Source organism: Struthio camelus, chromosome 2 (genome assembly GCF_040807025.1).
Source record: "Struthio camelus isolate bStrCam1 chromosome 2, bStrCam1.hap1, whole genome shotgun sequence".
Lineage (NCBI taxonomy): Eukaryota > Metazoa > Chordata > Aves > Struthioniformes > Struthionidae > Struthio > Struthio camelus.
Window position 1 is genome coordinate 44,264,124 of NC_090943.1, and position 19,893 is coordinate 44,284,016.

The 19,893-nt window shown below is 40.4% G+C and overlaps 1 protein-coding gene across 17 annotated transcripts in view; it reads right to left on the reverse strand.

The window, feature by feature from the left end:
* The window catches only part of THRB (thyroid hormone receptor beta), a 173,591-nt gene that overhangs the window by 22,047 nt on the left and 131,651 nt on the right, over positions 1-19,893 (reverse strand). Inside the window, exon 1 of one of the 17 annotated variants that reach the window (XM_009687951.2) lies at positions 11,082-11,424. The exons of the other annotated variants lie outside the window; for them this stretch is intronic. Coding sequence (XP_009686246.1) covers positions 11,082-11,409 — 328 coding nt within the window. The 5' untranslated portion in view covers positions 11,410-11,424. Of the gene's footprint in view, positions 1-11,081; positions 11,425-19,893 lie in introns of those variants that run through there. 17 annotated transcript variants of the gene reach the window in all.

Here is a 19,893-nt window from a genome sequence, read left to right on the forward strand (position 1 = left end):
ACAACATTTGTTTTGCTAATATAAACATATTTTCAATTTGAGTAAAAAACCAAAACACCATTCTGATAGCAACCAAAAAGTAATTCTGAACTATGGAGAACTTTGAAACAGAGTGAAATATAAAGCTTTCAAAGTGAGCGTTTTGACAATTTAGAATTAATGGAGTTATGATACATAACCTTCACATATACTTTACAATACATAACTTTTCTTTATCTCTGTAAAGATGCAATACAAAGATTCCCGGCTTCACTTTGAGGGAATAGTGGAAAATGCAGCTATTTACATAACCCTGTGAGATTATTAAAATAGAGTAACTACTTCACAGAATCACAGAATAGTTGGGTTGGAAGGGATCTCGAGATCATCTAGTCCAACCCCCTGCTCAAGCCCAGTCACCTAGAGCAGGCTGCCCAGGACTGTGTACGGTCAGATTTTGAATATCTCCAAGGATGGAGACTCCACAGCCTCTCTGGGCAACCTGTTCCAGTGCTCTGTCACCCTCACAGTAAAAAAAGTTTTTTCTTAGATCCAGATGGAATTTCCTGTGTTTCAATTTGCACCCATTGCTTCTTGTCTTGTCAGTGGGCACCAATGAGAAGAGTCTATGTCTGTCCCCTGATCAGGTGTTTATACACACTGATAAGATCCCTCCTCAGTCTTCTCTTCTCCAGCTAAACAGTCCCAGATCTTGCAACCTCTCCTTGTATTAGAGATGCTCCAGGCCCTTAATCATCTTTGCCGTCTTCGCTGGAGCTGCTCCAGTACGTCCATGTCTCCCTTGTACTGGGGAGCCCAGCACTGGACATGGCACTCCAGATGGAGCTTCACCAGGGCTGAGTAGAGGGGGAGGATCACCTCCCTCCACCTGCTGGCAACACTCTTCCTCATGCACCCCAGGACACCATTGGCCTTCTTGGCCGCAAGGGCACACTGCTGGCTGATGTCCGATTTGCTGTCCCCAGGTCCTTCTCTGCAAAGCTGCTCTCCAGCTGGTTGGCCTCCTGCCTGTACCAGTGCATGGGGTTATTCTTCCCTAGGTGCAGGATTCTGCACTTGCCTTTGCTGAACTTCATGTGGCTCCTCTCTGCCCATTTCTCTAGCCTATCGAGGTCACTCTGAATGGCAACACAGCCCTCTGGTGTATCAGACACTCCTCACAGTTGTGTATCATTCGCAAACTTGCTGAGGTGCACTCTGTCCCATCATCCAGGTCACTAATGAAGAGGTCAACGGTACTCGCCCCAGCACTGACCCCCTTGGGGACACCACTACTGACTAGTCTCCCACTGGACCTCGTGCTGCTGATCACTGCCCTCTAAACTCAGCACTTCAGTGAGTTTTCAGTCCACCTCATCACTGTCCACTTATCTAGCCCATACTTCATCAGTTTGTCAATGAGGATGTTACGGGAGACAGTGTCAAAAGCCTTGCTGAGGTCAGGATAAACAATATCCACTGCTCTTCCCTCATCTGCCAAGCCAGTCATCTCATCATGGAAGGCTATCAGGTTAGTCAGGCACAGTTTCCCCTTTGCAAATCCATGCTGACTACTCCTAATCACCTTCTTGCTCTTAATAAGCTTGGAAATTATTTCCAGAATTATTTGCTCCAGCACCTTCCCAGGGATCGAGGTGAGGTATGTCACACATAAAAAGACAAAGGGTATTTTGCAGATGGTTTTTTGTATCAGACAAGTGGCCTTTTCTCTTCCATGCCTACTTTATCCAAGCCATGATAGTTTAGGGGGAAGAGGTTGATCCAGGGAATGTTTTCAGTTTCATATTTTACCTGACAAAAAGCACAAGATAATTGTGTAATCACTGGTGTAAGTACTTCTGCTGGTTCATAAAATGATATGCAAAATAACTATGAATTAACTCTCCTCCCAGAGGAAGAAAAATCCCCTTTCGACACTTAGCTTGGAGGCAGGAACTGCTCACAGAGCTTTGTTGAAGTGTTGGTACATCGCCATACTAAAATGATGATTTTGTAAAATTAATTGTGCTTACAAATTATATTTCTTCATCTTCCATCCCAACTATGACGGGTGAAACCATGAGCTATGAAATGGTTGGTGTGATTTATTCACAAAAGGCTAGGCTGTCCTGTGATGCCGAACAGCAGCGAGACCTTGCTGCACAGGACCTGAGCTGACTCCTCTCTAAGCAGAAAAGGAGGAAATGAGCAGCATGATAATTTACGTATGTGCCTGTGTTTTGAAGGGATTTCTTACCCTCTGATTTGCTTGTTTAAACACCCCAACACAATGCAGCTTTAGTAGGGTAGATTCCTACCAAACCAGGTGACTGTGGGCAATTATTAGGTGTGCAATGACGGAGAGTCCCTTGGAGGTCGCTGGCTGTAACATTATCCCTTCTCTCGGCTTGCTGAACCCATCTGTAACTCAACATGTTAAACTTTCCTCCAAGCTTGCTGTGTTTGTGCAGCACTCAGAGCAGCAAGGCTCAGGACAGCCCAGGGATGCAGCACGCCATGGTCGCATGGAGAGCAACTGGTAGCAAGCTCTAGCGTGGCATAAGGCAGTCAGAGGAGGCTGTAAAATAGACAGGCGTCATCTTCCTGCGACTAACACCCCAGAGGGGCAGCTCAGTAGCTGGCAGCTTAATTACAATGCCTTCATAGGACTATACTTGCCAGAGGTTTTCCAGAAAGAGCCAAACTAAAGAGAAAATACTTGAAATTCACTGAGCTTAAATTAAGTGAACCTTCTAGGGGTTGATGAGTGGATTAGGAGTAAGTATGGAAGAAAGACGGCAGGAAGTATTTTGTACGGTCAACTTTAGATATCCAGTTTGAGCATAATTAAGAGGCCCTAAAATTAGATAGGCACAAATACCCCGTTATGTAACTTTGGGAAGCAGGAGCACTCTGAAGGCATGCCCAGATGTCTGTGTCTCAGGTTTATTAATGCTCCTGCAATCTGAAAGGCGAGTAGGGGAACTGTTGGAGATCTTACTGATGTACCATATCGGTCTATGATATGGCAAAAGATCAGATGTACATTTAGGTTGCGTTTCTCCATTATGAACAAGTTGTGCTTGCACAAATACTGGTGGGCACGTGGAGCTGGTTCTGTGACCTTGGGGGAGGAGAGACAGCCAGGTTTCTACTCCAATTTACATCACTGGCTCCTAATGGACTTTGTGCCAGGGGAGGATTAGCAGTGGCGGTTATCTCTGACCTGCCCCCCTCTTGCTCACACCTGCCTCATGCAGCTGATGCAGGAGGCAGCAGAAGCAGCAAGGAGAAGCAGAATCTTCCACTGAATTTCTCATAAAGATTAAGGGCTTCTTGTTGTTGCTGGTGTCATGAAATCCAGCCTTAGCATAGCATAGACTCTAGCCTCTAAAATTCAGTATCCCTTGCTTGCTTCCTCAAGAGTTACTTCCAAATTAAATGCTTTGATATTTCATTAAGTATATAATCTGGTTAGCACTGCTCATGTAATGGCAGCTTTGTTCTACTGGAGGAGCAGGAGACCACTTCTTTAAACCACCTCCTTAAACAGAGACAGTAGATTGCACATGTGAGCATGGGTGTTCCTATCCCTCTTGAAGTTTCATGACTTCGTTCAACCCAGAAAACAGTTTCCAATCTGGCAGAGAAGACAAATCTCCTATAGGCAGTCCTAGTCAGAAATTAAAAACGGCATCCCTAAATGCCACCACATTCCCCATTTTGCTATATCAGAAGTATTACATGATATATTTTTAAGCTACTTAAATGTGATGTTCATTACTTCTGGAGGATCACGCCCACATCACAGGGTAAGCCCATACTGTGAACTCCCTCACTGATTCAGCAGGAAACATGGATAGAAAATTCTTATCCCAAGAAATCACTGACAATAGAAGTGTGCAATAAACATTTTTTCTCTATATTAAAAACTCGAGAGTGATGTTTACACTTGTGTTCATTTTTAAGTCTCCTTCCAGCAGCTAATGGCGGCAGAAACTGCTAGGAAGTAGAAGAATTGGACCTTCAGCAGAGTTTTAAAAAGATACATGCTTCAGGCAAACAGACATCAGGCCAAGGGGAATAATGGGATCCACATTCAGTTCTTGCAGACCTTCTACTATAAATATTTTCTAGTTGTTGCAACTCTTCAGTCTGACCTGCACTTACATTTCACTGCGATTTTGGCTTCCAGACTTGCAGATAAGTAATTTTTGCTACTATTCAGTGTTTGAACCAATAGTAGCAGAAATTCAATGGTATTTTTCTAAACGTGGTGCCAGTATGGAAGTTATGAATAGCATGATGCAGATTCTTGGGGGAGTCATGGATGGCAGCAGAGGTACATGCTGCAGTTAGTCAAAGAACAAAAGGAGGCTGAATGAAATGAGTTTGAGGAAGAAGCAGAGAAGCAGACCTCTTCTCTCACTCCCTGCAACACTGGGCAAAAACAGAGGATTCATAGACTAATAGGGACTCGTCTCTCATGTCAGCAAGTATTTTTATCTCTCAGATGTGTTTAATAATTCTAGACCAAAAATACAAGCTCCTATTGGAAGAAGCAGAGACTGGATGGATGGAGTGACGCAGGTGCTCTAGTACTAAAGAGTATCTGATGACAAATCCCATGGAAACATTGGGTAGGTTCCTATTTCTGGTGTTGATATCTCATCTTGTATTTCTTGGTCAGAAACTACTTAGTAAGTAGTTAAGAGGAATCACTGAGAAGCAACACTGATCCCACTGAATTGTTACAATAATAATTTCGTTCCCTGGGTTTCAGCCCATGTGTGCTGTGGTCTGTCATCCTCCAGGACTATTATTTGGCACATTCAATGTGATCCTCACAGTTAAAAAAGTTATCTGTCTGGTATGACTTGACCTGGTTCATGTTGATACTCACTCCCGACCTTTGCTTTGAATGAGGAGCACCAAGAAGTGACCTTGCCCTCGGCGTGCCTGGTGTTTCCCGTGCGGTCCGAGGTACCTCCCTGGCTCTCCAGACTCCCACCTGCCAGTCTGTCTAATCTGACCGTCTTGGCAAGCCTAAGTACTCAGCAGGACCACTTGCCCCCATGTATGTTGTCTAATCCATTATAGCCCGTCTTGATGGTGAACCACAACAGCTTTTACATTTTAACTCTTTAACACTCTTTGTAGAGGAATGGCAAAAAACAATCCCTTTCTAAAGGAAAACGCACAATGAATAGGTCCCAGCAGCCATATGGACCAAATGAGACCTACTAACCATTGCAGCCATCTGAGGCAGCCTGTTTCATCACTACTGTGTGTCTATATTCTCAAATTACCATATGTAGGAATGATACCATAAAGAAGTATATGTGACCCCAGACAGTGTAATAGACTGGAGGGACACAAAAGAGAGAATCAGTTGCTATTTATCCCTGTTCCCCCCACCCCGCCCCAAGCAGGCAAAGAAAAACGAAGTGAAAAATTCAAAAATCTCTTAGTAAATCTATCTCCTCGAAACCTGCAAGACTCAAGAGGCTTGATCATCCACATCTCTTGAGCGCTTCCATTCCTTCTCAAAGGTGCTAGATGCAGAGCGGTGTGTTTCCACCCCTGCTGCCCCTTCTGTTTAGGCCCACTGCCCGCGCTGCAGACAGCCTGTGCTGCGGTTACTGGGGACGCAGCATTTCAAGGGCAGTCTTCTGAAGTGGCCCCCCTCCCTCTTCCCAAACTCCCTCCTCCCCACTGCGGGCTTTCTGCCCTACACAAAAACTACCCTGAAACTCACAAGGGAATGTTTTCCTGAAAACGCATACTGTTTTTTTTTTCTTCTGTACCTGGCACACATTTAAAAAAGAAAGTTGGAGGAAACTGAGGAACAACTTGCGGTTATGTTATTGCAAAGTACTGTGGCTGGGACATTACATATCCAGACCTGCGCGCATGCATCAAACGCTGTAGTATTAGCTTAGGGATTAAACCACACCTTAAGAAATTCTGGGACCCAAACTGTATTTGACTACACAACACGGGCATGTGTAACATGGACTCAAAAAAATTATGTCTACATAACATATGTTACTTATCAGCTTATTTCTGATACAACTTAGAGTTACTGCAAGCAGAGAATGGCATTTTTGCTATTTCACAGGAACACTTGTGTTTTAAGACCGTTATTCAGTATTACGGTGAATTTTTATTGTGTGCTGGCACAGGGAAACATGCTAAAGATGTATCCTGAAATCCTTCTTTCCCCCATCTCGGCTGGCTTGCACGACTATAGACCTCAATAAAATGAGGAGTTTAGGACTTAATCAGTAAGCTAGTACTGTTTACTATACATGGCAGTATGAAAATGAAAAAAAAATTAATTACTACTTTGAGAATTCTGAACTGTATTAGAACTGAAAATTCATACTGTTGTTCAACAGATTTAATAGACACACTGTAACTCATTGCAAATTATAAAAAAATTTCAAGAATCATCCAGATATCATCCTTGATGCACTTGTTTAAAAATACATAGTAAAAACGTTTAAATAGTGTTTTATTGGTCAAAGCACAGAGCTGAGTCAGAAAAAGTATACACCATTCTTGTTCCTTTGTCACTGATTTTGCTGCATTAGAACAGTAACTTAACCTTTTGGTAAGAAATCTTTCCAATACAAAAACAGGGATGGGATGTGTAAACACCATGATCAATATTAATCCCAAAGGCTGAGCTGATCCACTGATACTTGCTCCCCATTTTCTTTACATTACTCCCATTGAGAGAAATTGCTTTTTTCTCCATCAAGTCTGGAAGCATGCAGAATGTTGTTCACACATTTCTTATTAGCTGTCTACTTGTCCACAGCTCTGCTTTCGACTTTGATTTATGGAATTACTAAAATTTGGCAAGAGGTTCTGCAAAGACAGGATTTGGGACACTTTTTATAGTCACTTTCCCACTATGACTTTTCTGTGTTAACCCAAAATCCTTGGGCTGAGTCAGAATCCTTACCGGGGTAGTGCATTTGGCACCAGTGCTCTTGAAAACACTTTAGGCCAACCTGCATTGTCATTTAAACTGTTGTGATCACTAGTGTACTTCATCCATTACCAGCCGTAGGCACAAAATGCACTACTGTAGATAATGCTCAAGAGTCGGACCATGCAATTTTTTTCATTCATGCATTCCCACTATCAAGGATTCTGCTTTTTGGACATAACATTTGCAAAAGTATTTAAATGTTTTCAAAGAGCATGCCTGAGTATCACAAGTAACTTACTCCCTTAGAAATCTAAGTCTTACTGAACATCAGTTTTACTGCTGAAGCAAAAGCAAAGTAGAACCTCACTTACTCTCCCATCCTTCATTTGGTTCTACAAGGGCTACAGTAAAGGAGCTGAAAACACCTTTTCCACTGACAAAATTTTTATTAAAATGAAACAGATAGAACTCCAAATACATATTGATTTGCTGAATAAGATAATGTCAATTTTCTGATTACAGCTATCTCCTTAAATGGATAGTCAAAGGCACCTTCTACAAAAGTTAATCATTTTTTAAGACAAAAGGAAACTGTTACCATACTGGGAGCTACACTTCTGCAAAGACCAAAGATGACAAATAATCAGTCTCCTTTGTAAATGGACTATATGCTCAATTTACACTCACTGCTCTGATAAGGAGACATTTTGACATAACCTCCATGCTGTATTTTCTTAGCTGTTCAGAAAATACCCTAACGTTTTCACACTGCTGAGACCTCAGTTTGGACTAACTCACTAACATACCCTAGCAGTTATACAGTATGTATTCTTAGCTGCATGTAAATTGCCAGAGAAAATACAAGGAGAAATAATAATGACAATTACAATTATAATAACAATTATAATAATTACAATTATAATAATTACAATTATAATAACAATAATAACTTTGAAAGCCCCACTCACTCACCTACCATGCCAAGGGCCCTTAAAAACACGGCCTTAGCCTCCCCTTAAACCTGGGGGGGGGGGCGGGAAAAAGAGATAAATAGGTTTGAGTATCTTGCACTGCTGTAGCATGACTCAAGAAACCTGCGAACCCTTACTTCTGGGGGCAGCTTTTAGTTACTTAGGGCTCCATGGAGCCTGAAGGTAAAGCCTAATTTCATAGACATCAGTGGGCATTTTACAGTTAAGTCCGTCCATGAAACAACTGTACAAAGGGAAGTGACCTCCAACCAAAGCTTTAATTTTGCACACCTACTTCCTCTGTTGTCCAAAGGGCCACAACACCGCGCACATACCCAGAGCGGGGATACTGAGGTTTCTGGACCTCTGCAACTATTTCTCCTGTAGCTCTCTGGGACAGACCTGGGAATAGCACCCTCTTTCTCATGAGCATCAGCCCTGTTCTGCCCATTAGATCTGACAGCCTCATACAGAGACAAAGTATATCTGGCTGTCATTTTTTTAGGACCAGGGTCCAGAGCTATTTCTTTAATAAAATAGTAAGCTCTTGTAGGAATGTTGTGCTCCTACCTGTTAATAATGTATAGTACAGCACAGAACATACAGAACAACAAGATGCCAAACTAAAACCACACTTCCATGCCTGCTTTTCTGGAGCATAGTTTTTTCCCTTAATATTCAAATCTTTCATCAAAATTTGTAACTGAAAATCAGGAAATAATAGTTTTAAATGTACAGTGATATCTGGAGTAGCTTAAGTGTTTTCTTGTAGTTTTGGAACATCTGGCTATACTTTCTAAGTACTGATTTTTTTCCCTTTAGCAACACTCACGTTGTCTGAGTCTTTCATTCTCATTATTTCCTTAATTCTCTCAAAGTGACATATAGATACAGAAGTAATTAAACTCCCCTTCGTAAACATTAGCTTTTCTCAGCATATAAAACAATGTTTTTATCTTCCTGGAGGGGAAACTAAAGAAGATTTTGATCCCTTTAAAACTAGCAGAAGTTTTGACATGAAGAACCTCCCTGTGTTACGGTAAAGTACAATCTGATTTGAACAGCATGAATGGTATTGAGATTATCACAAGTTTCAGGGGACTAATAGAAATACCAACTGCAACAATCAAGACTCCTCATGGACACCTGCTCAGGGACTTAATTTTGCTTTAATGGGCTATTACCAAGGCTTCTCTAACAAACTCCCTCTTCCCCCCCCCCCAAATCAATTCTGGATCAATACAGGCACACATGCCCTGTATAGAGCCTTCTGTTCTTGGGACGGGATTAAAAGATTCGTTAGTTTTATGATAGCTTGGGTAAAAGATGGAAATTAAAAAGAAAAAAAAAGAAAGAGAAGATGCACATGTCCCACACTGTTTAGATTTATTCTGCTTAACAAAGTCAGCATTTGCAAAGGTTTGACAGAAGGGACGCAACTCTTTATGGATTATCACAGTAATGACGGCTGTAAAGAAGCCGAAGGAACTTTGCTCAGTCTCTGTGGATGATCAGTTAAAAGTGTGCTCGAGTGACTGCTCCCAAGAAAATTCTCTGCAAATTTTAAGTGAAACTGAGGTAGATGAAAAACATGAGCAGGCAAACAATTTTTAAAAATAACTCTGTATTCTTTCAACAAGCAAGTAGAAAAACTGTAAACAGAGCATTAAATGTATCAGATGTCTGAATACTGGAATAACTCATTTAAAGCTCTGACCTAAGTACAGCAATTATCATTTAAAATCCTTTCGCATTATGAAATATATATTCCTTCACTGACTTCGCAATAGCAAGTCTCCATCTTCTTGAAGTTAATCCTGTGTAGCAGTTTTTGACCAAAATGACACATGGGAAAAGTCTATGAAGAGTTATAAATTTATTGATTAAAATCCAATAGTATAAAATTAGCCTAAAGAAGACTTTAGAATGCTACAAAATACAAAAAAAGCACATTATGCACAACTACATTTAGTCTACAATTTGATCATGTTCTCTACAGCTTCCTAGAGCAGGATTATTTTTCTGATAGTCCCTTTATTATGAATACTGCTCAAAGTACAAGATTAAGATACTTTCTACTGAACATACAGTTTTATTGCACCAGGTGCTAATGAGCGTTTCCTTCACAAGGGAAAATATTTCAGTTTTCTATGTTGTTAATATGATTAAACAGGCTACTTTTGACTACAAAGGCACTTTAAAAAAAGTAAATGGTGTCGTTCTCTGTCTAGCTAGTTAAATCAGATTCATTTTGTTTCTGAGTAACTGCATACAGGAAATTTGGTCTTAAGAGAAAAAGGATATTATATTGGTACAACAGACTGTGTATTTTTGTTCTTTATTCAAGTGACTTTAAGGGAATACACTTTTATGGAGAACACATACTCTACATGTGCCAGTTTGATTGTCTGGCTTCAGAACAAGTAACACTGAGAACATTTTCCAGTGGTGGTTAGTATTTTTTTGAGAAGTGATACCTGCTTTGCTTACTTGAAAGCAAAAGAAGAAATTCTGAAAACAAGCAGTGATCTAATCCTAAGGGAACAGATACCACTCTCTGATTATCTCTCACAAACATACTGATTAGATCAACTTTTTGGATGGAGAAGAGTCTTTACTGCAGAGCTATATTCTCGACTGTCCTATCTTTTTGGCTTTGCATAATCAGAAACGACACGGTTTTCATTTACAAGACAGCAACTCTATTAAATGTAATCATTTTCCCATACATACTTGCAGTTCTATTTTCAACATATTTTGCCTGAAACTGAGTTATTCAGTAAAGAGAATTCACATTTAGTGATAATGAGGACTCACACAGACTGTTTGTGTGGAAGCAGAAAACAGATTTAAGCTGAAGAATATTTACTGACGACATTTCAGAAGAGAAACTTTCTTATCTAGCTCACTGATGTTCAGTAAATGGACTTAATAGCCACAAAAAGCAGAAAACAAGCAATATATTTGCAAACGTCCTTTACAAATTAAGAAAAAGTGCTTGGAAATCCTCATCGTTCACAGAAAAGCTTACAATCACCTAGCAACCTATGTTACTGCTGCTTTCAATTTTGAACAGGCAGCCTTCACATTCAAAGATGTATCTGAGCCAAGTGATGCAACTGTAAGTTTAAAGCAAAACAAAAACAAAAACACAGATTTTTTTTGGTATTTAAATAAATTGCCCCTACCTTTCTTCTGAGAGTACGATGGCGACTGCACTTGAGAAAAAGTAGGTTTTTCTTCGGTGAAATATTCAGGTTGGTTGTACTGATTCAGGGCCATGTCCATGTCAGAGTACTCGCTTTTAAACACGTTTCCAGGGTAACTACAGGTATAAGGCTGATTCACCGCCCAGGCCTGTTCCATATATATGTTGTTACCGTGCAGGACCTGAGCATCACAACTGCTGTAACCCTGATTATCCTCGATATATGTGCAATAATCAGTGGACTGCATGTAGCAATTGCTCCCAGCAGCTGGGTGCACTTCATAGATTTCTTGCATACAGTAGTTCATTTTGTTACCCTATCTCGGCTCCTACTTTACGGGCGCACACACACACACACTCGCACACACACGCACACACACACAGGCATGCATACACATGGAACGGGAAAGGAGCAATGAATATACAACACCAACAAAGTCGACTGCAAAACAGCCCGTTTCACTTTGGAGCAGCACCTGATGTGCTAAAATCCTATTTATATTGGCATGGCTTGTGAACTCCCCTGCCAGTCAAACATATTGGGAAGCAGATTTATGACAGTCAAAGGTCTTAATCTGTGACTGTAAGTTAATTCCAAGGGAAGATGGCAGGCAGGCAGCAATGGCCACCAGACAAAGGAGCGGCGTCCCGACAACCCTCCTGTTCCACTGTTTGTCCGCAATAATCGTTTTATAAACCGTTTCTAGCCTTTTGCAATATGATTAGAAAATGATTATTAAGGCGAGGACACAGTTATGTCACTGTAGTTGTCAACTTAAGTGTGAAGCATTATGAAGACTGCTTAAGAACTCCCAGAGGGGATACGCTGAAAATCCTAAAATCAATAATCCTGTTTTTCAGCATTAAACCACAGAAAATCCAATAGCACTGTGTTGATGACCCAAACAGTAGTCTAGTTTTACAAAATTTAGCAACTTAATCTGTCATCAGCTTTATTGATTTTGTTTTACAGAATTACATGCATGAATCTCCCCAGCCTTCCACACATATACAATCCTCCCTACTGCCTCTTAATGCATTTACCGGAAAGCAGCTTTTTTAAAGTTCAGTGATTTGGGGAGATAATTTCTATTTAGTTCAACAGGTGGGAAACTTCAAAATGACTTGATTTAATCAGCAAAAAGGACACTGCTTAAATATTACCAGCAAACTAATTGTTTTGCTATTTTGTTTCATGATCTTTTATGTTTCAGTAACAAAGAACTTTTAAAAAAAGTATCCTTTGCATCAACAACCTGAGCACAGCCAGGAGGTTTTCTTGCTCAGTTTGGCTCTCGTATGAGCTATGTACATTTCAATGCCATTAAAATAAAATACTATATGATCTTATAACTGCTTTACACACTCCAAACATCAGTGTGGTTAATATATCATATTTGATCGCCCATTCTTTTTTATTTAAAAGGATTTTTTAATATTATAATAGCTGCCTTGCTTTTACTAGCTAAAATATGTTTTCTTTGCAGCACAGCATAAATAGGGTAAAACTCCTGTGAAATCAGTAACAAAATGGTATCTCTCTTTAATGTCTGTTCTTATTATTAGGAAGCAGAATTACTGATTTAATAATGAGGTCTTAATTTTGTTCTTTCACTCATTTTAAACAACACTCGAGATGACAGACTGCCAAAACTACCTGTATGTTGGCCCCTTTTCTTCTTGGCTTTTAAGTATACCTCTAGCAACCTAGCTGAACGTAAACTCCAATGGTCCTCAAAATTCTGTGAAACTCATAAGACTCAGCATTTAACATGCACATATTTCTCCCGAGCTGGTATTATCAAATGCTTCAGACTAATATAAAGAGCCCGTAAATTAGTGTTCTCTCTTTTTCTAACGCACAACCATAACTAACCTTTTTAAATAATGAGCACTGGCAATTAGCATCTAACATATAGGCTAAGAGATCACAGGGTAACTGCTTCTGAGGACTGGAAGTTAAATTTTACTCTTGGATTATTTTTATTTTGGTTTCCTAACTGTAAAAGAAGCATCTTTAAAACCAACTCTTACTACCTTGCCTCACCAAATAATAATGCATTTGGTAAGTCAAAATGATCTCCATCGAGACCAATTTTACTAAACTCAATGAAGTTACTTCCAGAATGAAGTTATTGCGGTAACACTCTTGCAATTTAAAGTAACAACTTACTTCATTAAGAGCAGTAAGTATTTACTGAAATCCCAGAAGTGAAACACAAATGAACCTTCATTCTCAGTGTTGTTTTTACCGAAGACCTAACTCAACAAAATAGCATTGTGAAATATATTGTGATAACGCACACATCGAAAATTAATTTTCATTTCAGTTCAAGTCTATGATCTAGATTTTCCAAACAGTGATTTTGTCTGAGATAAAAAAGCATGTCTTAGGCAAGATCTGATTTTTCAAGAATGGCTGCAGCGCTTCATAAAAATCATGCCCCTGTCTCAAGGTAAGTAAGTGCTCAGTTACTGAGAACCTTTATAAGTATGGTGATTTGCTTGTGCACTGCATTTTTTATCATCAGCTACACTTACTCATATATTCAGAGACAAAAAAGCCTATTTTCTTTTACTTTCCAGGAGAAAAAAAATCTTCTATTAAAAAACATCATAACAAACTGAAAACAAATGTCAGAAAGTATTAACTAAGATCTGCCAGAAATGCTTTTAGAAAGAGAGAAGTGCATTCTCTGTTTAAGATTTGTAATGAGTTCACAAATATTTTAAATTAATGTCACGCTTTTATCACAGTTTCCTGCTGTGAGAATAAGATCTGAACTGACATAGATTTCCTAAGAAACTTTGCAATGCTCGTTTACACAGAACCCCCCAAAACCTACCTGTTTATGTGACTGGTTGGTAATGCTAGTACATACAAATGTAATGTCGACACAATCGTAACCTGCCGAGCTTAATTCTCCATACTCCCCAGAAAGAAAACATTCTACAGGTAGGGTAAGTGGACTTTCCGTTTACCGCAGAACGATCTCCACCGCAGCTAACAGGAATTTATGTGCGAGCTTGCATACAGGCGAGGCTGTATTTCACAGGTTAGCCCAGCAGAACAGCCAGGTACTCTTACCAGAGGGTGATCTAGTCCCAGAAATTTGTCTTTCACTTAGCAGGTCACAATTGCCTAGCACATTGCAGTTTTTATTTTGTTTAGGACCCCTTTTTATTGAAGAATAAAAAGGAATAGATGACCTCGAGGCAAAATTGCTAGTTTGGTCTACGTCAGTCTCCAGGGTGACACCAGTGCTGGAGAGGCAACTGCGAGGAATGGGAGGACTCCAAATGCACCACGGTAGCTGTACCCTGGGGTCAATTTTTGAGAGGACTGACTCGGTAACTCGGTGACAAAGACATGACATCGCCCATTTGACGAAGAACATCCTCCAGACTAATGGAGCCCCGCGCCAGGGAAGAGGAAGAGAAATAAGCGGAGCCACGGAGAGCCAGGCTGCCGCGCAGCTCGGCGGCAGCCGCGTTGTCCTGGTGTCCGCGGGGGGCTGCCCTGCCCGCGTGGAGCCCGAGGCTCGCTGGGGACCGGCAGAATAGGCTGCTTTCCGAGCGAGAGCTTATAATGAGAACGGACCCGAACCTCGCAAAAGGCCACCTCTATCGGCCACAGCCCTTCCCTGCGCAGCACGGAGCCGCCTCAGAAAGTGCCCGACCGCCCTTCGACTGCCGGGTGGTTGACACCACCCAAAAAAGCTTTTGGGAACCAAGCTGGAAATTTTCACCAGGTCCTTTTCACCTTGTGGATTTGTTTTGCCAGATGAGGCAAATTTCCTAAGAATTTTCTCTCCTCTGGTTCTTCTTCCCACTTACTTGACTTAGTTTCGTTATCCAAAAACTAAAAAGAATTGAGGATGTACGTAGACAGAGCAGTCGCAGGCAGCATGGTGCCTGGCGGAGATGGTATCATGATACGGGACTGCATGTGAATTCTTTTCGGTTCTAAGATCAACTCCTCAAACATTGTTTGTTTTCTAATGCTATGTCAATAACACTTAGAAACGTGTCGTATGTACTACTTTTCTCCGAATTACTGCAATGGTATCAGGAAATTACATTACAAGAAACTGAGGAGAATGAGAAAGTAAAGTGGATGAGAGTCTTTTCCGGCAAAAAATGAATGATAAACACTGCCAGGCAATGAGGTTTCCTCACCTGGAACATCCAAGAGGTTTATAGCACTGCAGATTGTTGCTCCCTTGGAAACAAATCAGTTCCAAAAACACTGCAAAGATTTAGTATCATTATTAAAACTGAAATATTCCTGGAGTATTTTCAGTTGAACCTCTGAGGGTCCTCTTCCTGTATCACTTTGCATTAAATCATCTGGTAAAAGACAGTCAGATGGGGTCTTCACCTAAAGTCCAAAAGTGGACTAGAAAATAGTGCATACAATTGTTGTTTCAGTCTTGTATTCTGACTTGAATACTGGAGTCTTTCACTGCTTTCAGCACTGAAGCATCACATTCGGAATTTCAGTACTTCTCAAGTACCTGACTGTGCTAATACACGGAAATTAATCACTGGCAGAATAAAACTTCAGGTGTGGACAAACAGGCCAGTGATAAAACAGAAACTTTGATAGGGAGGCAGAAGAGGATCCAAAGGCTGCATCCCTCACTGTCTGAGGTCTCAGTTTATTGTTTTATAAAACCAGAAGGTATTTGCTAAACAGGAGTTCTGAGTGCCCCCCAAAGGTTTTGAAATATCCACCTCAGAGTACATCAGCAGTGAGTGCAACGAAGCCAGTGAAGCAGAACTGCAGTCAGGCCTTGACTGCTTGAAACCAGATTTCTGCAGGGAGACCGCTTTGTAACAGCACATACACCTCTTCGGGACTCGTGTTTTAAAAATCTCTGATTAAAACTTTTGATTGCAAACAATCAAACGCCCCACAAAGTTGCACTTCTCTTGTGACTTCGCCTGATCAAAAAAATAACAAAATTAACCCGCAGAAATTTTAAGACAAAGCAGTACTCCTATTTGGATGATCCCCTTGACACAATACCCCAAACAACCCAGGTCACTGACACACACAAAAGTAGCGTTATTCCACACAGTCCACCCCTGTTGTGTACATCTGCTACTTGTGTGACTGTGCAAGTGGCATTGTTACCCAGAGGAGTTATATTCTCCTGACTGTTTCTAAATTGTGCACCTCTGGTCTATGGTATTGGCTACGTCCATGTTGCAGGTAAGGCCCCTACACTATTTTTAAAAGGTGCTGCAATATCCATTCGGGGGAGGTATTAAAGAGCATTCAAATGATATAGGGCAGAGTGGAGTTCTCGAAGGACTAAATGGAAGGATTTTATGTTGATTGTGTTTATGCTTATACATACAGATGGAGAAAAATACAGTATTTAGTCAAAAACAGTTCTGCACGTTGGAACATGTAGCTGCAAGGATTAAACATACCTTTCTAAATTCTAGCAATTGCGTACACTCATATTGTCAGTTCCTAGTTTATAATAGGTATTTCTACATGTTACAAAATAGCTGCTTTTTTTTGTATTTATGGTTTTTCTCTTTGCATGCATTCCTGCTATGGGGAAAAACATTATTAGATCATTGATCTTCAAGAAGAAAGCAATTCTGCACTTTCAGGACTCATACCACATAATATGCAATGCATTCCAGACAGTCAGTATCTCTGGGCATCATAAAGACAACACACTGAACACTGTAACAGCTTTTGAGCAGAAGTATTAATGTGGCTTTTGCAGTACACATCATTTGTCAAACATAGGATCACCAAGCCCATTTGATATTATGAGTTACCAACTCCTGTCAGTGTATATATTTGCATTACCTTACTCATTTACTTTATGCCCTATGATCAGAACAGACTCAAAATGATCCTTCCAAAATAATCCAATGAGTCATGCAAAAACTTATTGTTTGCGGAATCTAGATACCAGCTTATCACATCAGTTCTGACCCTCATGGATAGCACAGTGATGTAGATTAAACTAAGAAAGAAAACTCAACTAAGAAAGAAATTCCAAAATAACACCAAACGCATATAAGAAGAGAAAATGATCTCTACGTAATATTCATCTTATTTTGAAAACTCCATTTGTGTCTAAATCATGAAGTAATTACATTTATGCAGTTCTACTGCGGTAAAGTTATAATAGCATTTGACAGATTGTGGAGTATTTCTCAGGGGAATCAAAGACATTAAAAATTGGCATTTTGTCTATAACATGTTTATTGTAGCAAGTGCTACAACTGAGAAAAAAAACCAGCTAAAGCTTTCTGGCATAAAATCGTGTCTTTGGGTTTGAAACAGATGCAGCAAACTTCAAACTAGCTGCCTCTAGCGTAAACCTGAGGAAGGGCTTGTTTGTACAATAGTGCGCTTCTTCCCTCAACATATGAGAGTTAGTCCCTTCTCTAAAACTGCTCCCTTCTCCTGCAAAGCCTGCTGTACCTTGGTTATGACATTCCACTAAGTGTGTATGTGACTCATGAAATGCCAGTGTGATGTGCCTTTTATTTAAACACTTCAGACTCATTACTCTGTTTGGATAACAAAGAATGTCATAGTTTATATTTAAATGTTCAGGTTCACTACCAACCCAGTGTTCCCATATAATATTTGACACCTTGAATAAATTTGATTTAAAGAGAATGGAGATGCTCTTTCATGATCAGGAATCTTCCAGGGTTTTATCTTGCCTTTTTCTTTCACTCTTTCCTATCATTCACGACATACGTAGGTAGTAGTGTCTTGTCAGAAAGAATTTGTTCGTTGAGAGGTTTGCCAACAAACTGGCTAACAAATCCTTGAATCGTGTTTGACAACTTTTAAGACCATCTCTGAACAAATATTGGCAAGCACGATTATAGACCTGTGACCCAGACAACCCAATTTGTTAAGTCTCCCCACGTCTCATAATTGGAAGACCCTGTTAGCAGACAGCAGTTAATTAGATGGCTTATCTCTTGAGAAAGTAACCGCCAATGCTTAAAACATGTACCTTTTCCAATCCCTCCCTCCCCAAACCACACAAGATAACTTTAAGGTAAAAAGTCCCATTTGCTCAAAAACAAGAGAGAGACGAAAGCTGACTAACTGGCTTGACACCACCCGATTAATGGACTCTTGGGTGGAACTGTCTGGACAGCCCTTGTAAGACGTTAAAGCGATCAACACCTGACATCTGTTAGCAAAGAGGCATTCTGAGGTAAAGAGCAACTAAATCTACAGAAATCAGGTACTTAGAGCAGTTTAACTTTTTCATGAGGTGATATCCTTCCTGACACTCTAATCTCTCTTCCTGGAGTGACGCAAGACTTAAGTAAAAGAAAACAACTTGTAGTCCCTCCCTCCCAACGTGCAGTATTTATTTTTGGGGGGTGAAGAACAATGAAGAGCTATTTATCCCAGTTTGAAACGGAATAAAAATGACTTCAACACTAAATTTGCGCCAACACCTGAGCAACTGGGGTTCTTAAAAGGGATTTTTTTTCAATGCTACTCTCACATGACCAAAAAGAAAACTATTAGAAAGAAAATGGTCAGTTCTCCTGACTACCGAGGTAAAAAATATTCAGAACAAAAAGTTCCATTTACTTGTGTTCTATATGGACACTTACTACAGCTTTGAGGGACAATTAATAATAATAAAGAAGGAAAGGCAAAACAACACAGTCACAGGTGAGCGATGAGCATCCTGAAAGAACTAAAATAATGCTTTCCTCTGTCTTTGCATTTTTAGTATATCAAGGATAGACTTCATTTAAGAAGTCCAGGTTCAAAAGCAGGGAGTTTTGATGAGCTCATCAAGACCATAAAAGAGAGAGAGAGAGAATTTTTTAAAGGTCTGTGGAAATGGAAATGGTTTTGTGTTATATATCACACTTAAAACTTATTAAGTACTTATCACATTGTCATCAGGACTTTTTAAAAGCTATTAACTCATATAAAGAGGAATGCTAAAAATCATGATTATCCCTGCTGTAAAAAAAAAAAAAACCTATAACAAGAAAACATCCCCCTCATAGTAATGCTTTTACCAGTGGCCAAAACCCTGACCATAAACACAAGATATAATGGACTTTTTTTCCCCTAACACAATATTTGCTATGCTCTGTATAATAATGCTGGTTACCTTTACACTTTTTTTCTTCTCTCTGGTATTCCTGGGCACTTGATATGACTTGAAAGTTTGCTTTTGTACGGCCTCGCTGCAAAATTGTGCTCGTCCAAGCTGAAGCATGTAGACACGGTGAAAGCTGCTGTCCGCTCCTCGACACATCGTCATTTTTGGAATGCCTTTTCCAATACAAACGGTTTTCTGCTATGCCCACTACATTCCACTTCTGATTTCTGTCAGGCAGGTGAATCAGTCTGTCCCAGGACAGGAGGCCCCGTTCTGGAGGTTTGGCAAGTACTGCAGGGTTACAAACTGTTGGCATTGCCAACATCTTGCTCAGGAGTGGAGTTTTGGAAAGCAAGGGGCTCCCCAGCTGTCCGGGTGCCGTGGTATTCCCATGCATCTCCACCGGACCGCACTGGTACGACGCTGAGCCTTTCAGCCATGCCCATTCAGCAACCATAGTTTCCCTCCAGTACCATTAAATAGAAAATTTCCCCGTCTCTGAAGCCTGAACAAGTAGGCAGCTCTACGTGGACAGGTTAACGCTAGATGTAACTTTCCCAACACCACGACTAGCCCATGGACCCCAGGGGAAGTTACCACCAATTTATTGCCTCGCTCATATGATCATTTGAGGTCTTGTAGGTCGAGGCTGGTCGT